Source organism: Gavialis gangeticus, unplaced genomic scaffold (genome assembly GCF_001723915.1).
Source record: "Gavialis gangeticus isolate Ggan-Ray unplaced genomic scaffold, GavGan_comp1, whole genome shotgun sequence".
Classification (NCBI taxonomy): domain Eukaryota; kingdom Metazoa; phylum Chordata; order Crocodylia; family Gavialidae; genus Gavialis; species Gavialis gangeticus.
In genome coordinates, this window is record NW_017729031.1 from 63,548,548 (window position 1) to 63,554,333 (window position 5,786).

Consider the following 5,786-nt stretch of genomic DNA (forward strand, 5'->3'; position numbering starts at 1 on the left):
GGGGGGGGGGGGTCACATCTGACCCAGTGTGTTCTCCTAGTCTTCCATATATCAGATTGCACCACCTGATCATATAACGGTATTTACCAACTCTCTCCTGCCACATCTTTGTTGATCTACGGGGTTATAAGTCAGGAGGTGTTTATTATTATCTACCATCATAGTAGCTGGCAATCTGTCATGAGGAAGAGCCGCCCAAAGAATGCTCCTGTACTCTCCCTTTTTAGTTTTCCTTGCAAGATGTACAATGGGTCAATCTTCAACTTGCAATGATAGCCTGATGCCTTTCAAGTCAAGTTTACAATGTCTTTATTTATCAGTTTTTCTAACTTACATGTAGCCCTGCTGCTAGCAGGATTATCATTGCATCTTTACATCAGTTACACAGATATACCAACTTAAACAAGATCCAGTTCAGATATAAAATTCAACTTGCGTGAGTACTGCTTATCAGTGGCTTTGAATCAGTCCAGTTCTCTTTGCCCTGAGTCTCATTTTCTCCGTTGCTCATTTTATTCCCCAGGTGTGGTCCCTCTTCTTTGGGACTTGCAGCGATTTCTCTCTTCAATCTCCCTCTCTCTTCTTTTTAAATTACAGTCTCGCCAAACCAGGTACTGGACATGCCCCCCCGACAACAACTGCCCAGTCTTAATATCCTCAGCATGGGAGGATGGTTCCCTGGTCCTGGTCTGCTTCCTCTAGAAAAGTTACCTCCCCAGTCTCTCTCGCTGGAGTCTCTCTGACCAGCCAGCCTTGCTGGTCCTCTTCACCCCCTGGGAGCCCTTTTTTACCACTCTCTCTCTCCCCGCTTTTCATCTGCATTTCTCTCCTGCCAGCTCCGCCCGTCTCCTCCTGTTCCCGGTTCTCTCCGACCCCACCCCTCTCTCCCACGGCTCACTCTAGCGTCACGGAGCAGCTGCTCTGGAACCTCTGTTCTCCTCCTTTTCTTTCCCTGGACTTTTGTTCTGCCACAAGTCTTTCGTTACTTCCCCGCTGTCCCTTCAGTTGGATATTTCTGACACGCAAGCAAAATTCATGAATTGAATAAAATATTAAAATGTAAAATGCCTAATATCATGATTTACAATGATATACTTTTTATTTTAAAAAATAAACTAATATATAGGGAATCTTCTCTCTCAATTATTTTGCTGACAATAATTTGCAGTCATGTAATAAACTGCGGCTGAATCTGTGCTGTTACAAATTACATTTGATTGTCTAATAAGGAGTACAACTAAATGTATTAGCTAAACCCAGTACTGTGTTTTAAGGAGTTAACTTATAGTACTCAATTGTTTTCAGTTATAATGGCACATATCTAGAGTAGTTCTTTTGAAGAGTATAGAGTTGCTTTGAATTTATGCTGGTGTAAATGGAAAGCAGAACTTTAACCATAGTCTCTACTTGTAACTGCCCATACTGCAAGTTATCTGGCAACTTCTAAAGAAGTCCTGTCCACAAGTACCTTTCCTGCTGTTCCAGTAAACTTAATGTGAGTGATATATGAATGAATAAGGACAGAAACAGACACTAACCTGTTCCTTGTCATTTTCAAGGGATATACTTATCTACATTAATTTGTTAGTACTACAGTACTTATGAAATATAGAATTTAAAGAAAGAAAATTAGCAAATTTTTTATAACAAACAGCTTTATGGGATAAAATTTAATGTATATTAAAATATCAATAAATTTGTTCTCAGTTCCTAAATCCTCAGTAATTCCATTTAAAGCCTTGGATCCTGATTCAACAAAGAACCATGCACAATTTAAACAGCCAATAATTAACTCTTGCTTTAAAATCAAGACTTTAGGGACAAATACAAGCATGTGTTTTAGTCATGAGGCAATGCAGCATAATGTTCTGTAGTAATCCAACAGTCAAGTTACCTAATTTTTTTTAATGCAAATATCCAATGTTATATTCCTCCTGCAGAAGAGAAGAGGGGCAAATCTTCCAGTCATAGCCACAGTACATGAAAAGTCAGTTCCCCTAAAAACAGGAATCCTAATTTATCCCTGTCTTGCAAAATATTAGTGTTTATCATTTAATGTATTAAATTACCCTGTACAGAAGCAGACAAAGTTTATGCAGACTGAAAATATTTAAAATCTAGTTAGAAACCTTATTCAGCAGTACTGCCTTATTCCACCGAAAATAGTGCATTATATAGGGTACATCTCAAACCTGATAAGCTTTTAATGTGCTCTTATAGAGATATTAAATTGTAGCCTTCATTCCTCTTTAAAGGAATACTATTTGTATACAGTTAATTAGTTTATGGCATCAGCATATGCCTTTTTATTGCTTCCCAATGAAAAATATGATAACAGCAACAACATTTTTACATTATCTCATTTAAAGATTGTAGATTATCTGGAAATTATAATGCATCATAAAAATCCAGAATATACCACCCTGCTAGAGAGCAAGTAGCATTTTACTCAATCACTAGTTCTACTGATTTGAACAAGATTATTTCTAATATGAACTGCTTCTGAACTCAAACAAATGTGGTGTGATCAGGCTGCAAAGTAAACTGGAAACCTGCAATGATTAACTCCCCTATTTAATCACTACAATATTTTTTGTTTAACAGCTTTAATTTTTACAAGAATTCTGGTAATCACATTAAAAAACACATATAAAGTATACAAAAATATACTGACTATTAATTTGCAGTTTGTAAAATTTAAAATAAACATGTTATTTTACATTAATAATATACAATTTATTAAACACCTCCACATAAGCAAGACTCATATAAAATATTAATTATTAACAATGTTCTAATTAAGACACTGATCCTGCACCCAAGAATTCAGTAAGTGAAGGTCTATGTCCCCAAAATTATTCTGTATATTAGAACATGATTCCTTTATGCAGAAACTGCAGCATAAGAATACTACTTTTCTTCTATAGACAACCGCATGTTGCTTTGGAATCATCTAGGTCATCGACACTCACTCCATAAAGGTTAATAAGCTGAGGATGAACCCTATGAAGTGAAGAAATAAAAATATATTTTATTTAAAAATATGGTCATTAATTCTATTTTCACATCACTTCCTTTAAGGATAAAATGTATCTGATTTGCAACCATATTAGCTGCAATCTGCTTTGGATTATTAAAACAATTACGGAATGAGAGAAAGGGATATAATGCTTTTTCTTTTCTTACATGCAAATTTCATTCACCATATGAGTATCCCTTCATAAGCTCTATGCTTCTTGATGGTTACAGATAGGGACATACTTAAATCACAGCAAAGAAAGGGGCTGCATGACAGTCAACACTCCTAGCCAAGTAGTGAGAAGGAGCACCAAGGCCCCTCAGCCTATCAGAGGTGTAGGGTGAGCCTCTCACGCTCTGCCCATGAAGATGCCTGCTTGAAATTGGCCAGCAGCTGCCTCAAGTTTGGTAGACCCCTAGGTACAGAGCTATTATAGAATGATCCAGCTCCCATTCCCAACTCAGGGTTAATCACTAGTACATGTATTGATGATTAACATTAGAGACATGGTCCTGGATTCCTGATATTTTCACTATTCTCTGTCAGTACTAAGTTTTGACAGTCTCAGAAATTTTATGTTATTGTATACTGTCATATTTTTAATTAAATCCACAAATACACAGAAGTCAGGGCATTTCCAGGCAGGAAACTTAGATTGTAAAATTCAGGGCTCACTGGCTGGCTGGCAGGCAATTAACAGAGAAAGTTAGCTGTGTTAGTCTGAAATCAGGCAGAAGGCAAGTTAGATTTGCACTTTGCAGACTAATCAGAGATGCATAGGAAGGAAGGAAGAGTGTTAACAACAGGTTAATTGTTTTTTTCTGTCCTACTCACCTTTCTACTCTCAGCAGAGGTCTCTTCTTTTTGCTCCTCTTTCTCTACCTTTTGTAGTTAAAATCACTGCTTCTACTTAGAACCTCTGTTTTCTGCAGTCCCTTCTTGTATCTGATGAAGTAGGCTGCTACTTATGAAAACTTATGCCTTTAGTTAGTCAAGGGCTGTCCAGCCAGTGGCTTGCAGGCCACCTGGGTTAAGTTGCAGCCCCTGGGCTCAACTGGCCACTGCTCTCTTATCACTTTGGTTGTAACCAAATAGCCAGATCCTCCAGGCTCCCCATCCTTCCTCTGGCTGCCACTTCTTGCCCCTGCCCCAAGGGCCAAGCAGTGCAGTACAGCTCAGGGGGCTGAGGGTGAGCCCAGGCCACATGCAGGGGGGGAAAGCGAGATCACACTTGCACAAGGCAATAGTGGGGGGAGGGTACTCATGAGGTTGCACACTGCAGTGGGAAAGGAGGAATCGTACCTGCACAGTGCACAAGTGAGGGAGTGCAGTGGAGAGGGGAAGGGAGTTGCCCACACAGAGCAGCAGGGGTGTGTGGGGGGAGGGGTGTTTGTGTGGCCTGTGGCTTAGAAGTTGAACACCCCTGAGTGCAAATTTCCCCTGCCTTCTGCCTGGTAGATAATTAGTCTTGACCTGTTTTTTCATAGAAGCCTCCTTTTCAATTTAAGTGCCCCCCACTGCCTAATGTGATGTATTTTTTCTCCTGAAGAATAAATTTAGCTCATGTTGATCAAGAAAGTTAGTACTGCGTTCTATGCCACAGGATTAAAAGTGATGACAGAATGGACAGCACTAAATATGAACACTTACATGTGTAGTTCTCCTTTTTCAGTATTTACAAACATGGAATACTGTAGCAAAATTGTAACAGTCGCTTAAGCAGCCATTTAAAAAAAAATAAAAAAACTCTGCTTGATAACAAAAAAATCCCATAGGACACAATGCAAAAATTTGTCTTGCAATATTTAGAGCCTCAAACTGAAAAAACAGACAAAAAACAAAACAAAAAATTCCTATCCTGTCTTGGACAATAAAGTTATCCACAGATACTTTGCAGGACAGAGGTCCCTATGGGTGCTAGACATTTGTTTTCTCACTTTATTAACACACTAATTTGATACACAGAGACAGATATGCAAAATGTCACGTTTGGTTCTGCCTTGTAACAGGAAAAATAATAGGATTGCAACTATTATCTCTTGCATACAAGTATATTTAACTAGGTGTAAGTAAAGCTTAACTGCCCATTAATCATTTTCAGGTGCTGGCTAGTCCTGCAGACTGGCTCACCAGATGTGATGGGTTCAGCATTGCTATGCTTAGCCTTACCGAACATGAACTTCTAATGCTCCTTCCATTAAATCTCCGTCTATATTCCAAGGGTAATTTCCTTCCTCAGGCATGTGGTCTTCAGTTTCATATCCACTCTTAAGTATTGGCTGGATTTTCACTTCCTGAGCAGTGTAGGTCTCAACAAAGGGGAAATTAAACTAAACCAAACAAACATCATTGTTAACAAAGACAAAAGACATAACTTAAAAACGGCCTATTTATCTACTACAGTACTTAAACACTTGTTTTTTTTCTCTTTAAACATACTAAAACACTTGAATCTGGCTTTAATCTCATTAAATGCATTGTTTATATTCAGGACAGTGTTTAAAATCTAATAAACTATTTTAGTCTGAATAGTGACTTAATCCAAATACTGACTCCATTTTTATTGTCCTGCTCTCACTTCCAGATTAAATTTGGTTCGTTTCCGAGATTATGTCTGTTTCAATGACCAGCACTTCAGAAGTGCAGCTGTGCTTTTTCTGGCTTGTCCATCATTACTCACCCAAAGAGGCAAGTATAAACCTGTAAAGCTTTCCCTCCGTAAGAGTGCTACAGTGACCAAATAAGGAAGGTACAGAGCTTTCCCTCA

General features: G+C 38.5%; 1 protein-coding gene across 1 annotated transcript in view; it reads right to left on the reverse strand.

The window, feature by feature from the left end:
* Positions 1-2,257: 2,257 nt before the first annotated feature.
* LOC109301813 (ceramide kinase-like protein) overlaps positions 2,258-5,786 on the reverse strand; it is a 39,827-nt gene continuing 36,298 nt past the window's right edge. The window contains exons 9-10 of the mRNA XM_019523043.1: positions 5,189-5,349; positions 2,258-3,003 (exon numbers count right to left, since the gene is read on the reverse strand). Of these exons, the coding sequence (XP_019378588.1) occupies positions 2,922-3,003; positions 5,189-5,349 (243 nt within the window). The 3' untranslated portion in view covers positions 2,258-2,921. The remainder of the gene's footprint in view (positions 3,004-5,188; positions 5,350-5,786) is intronic.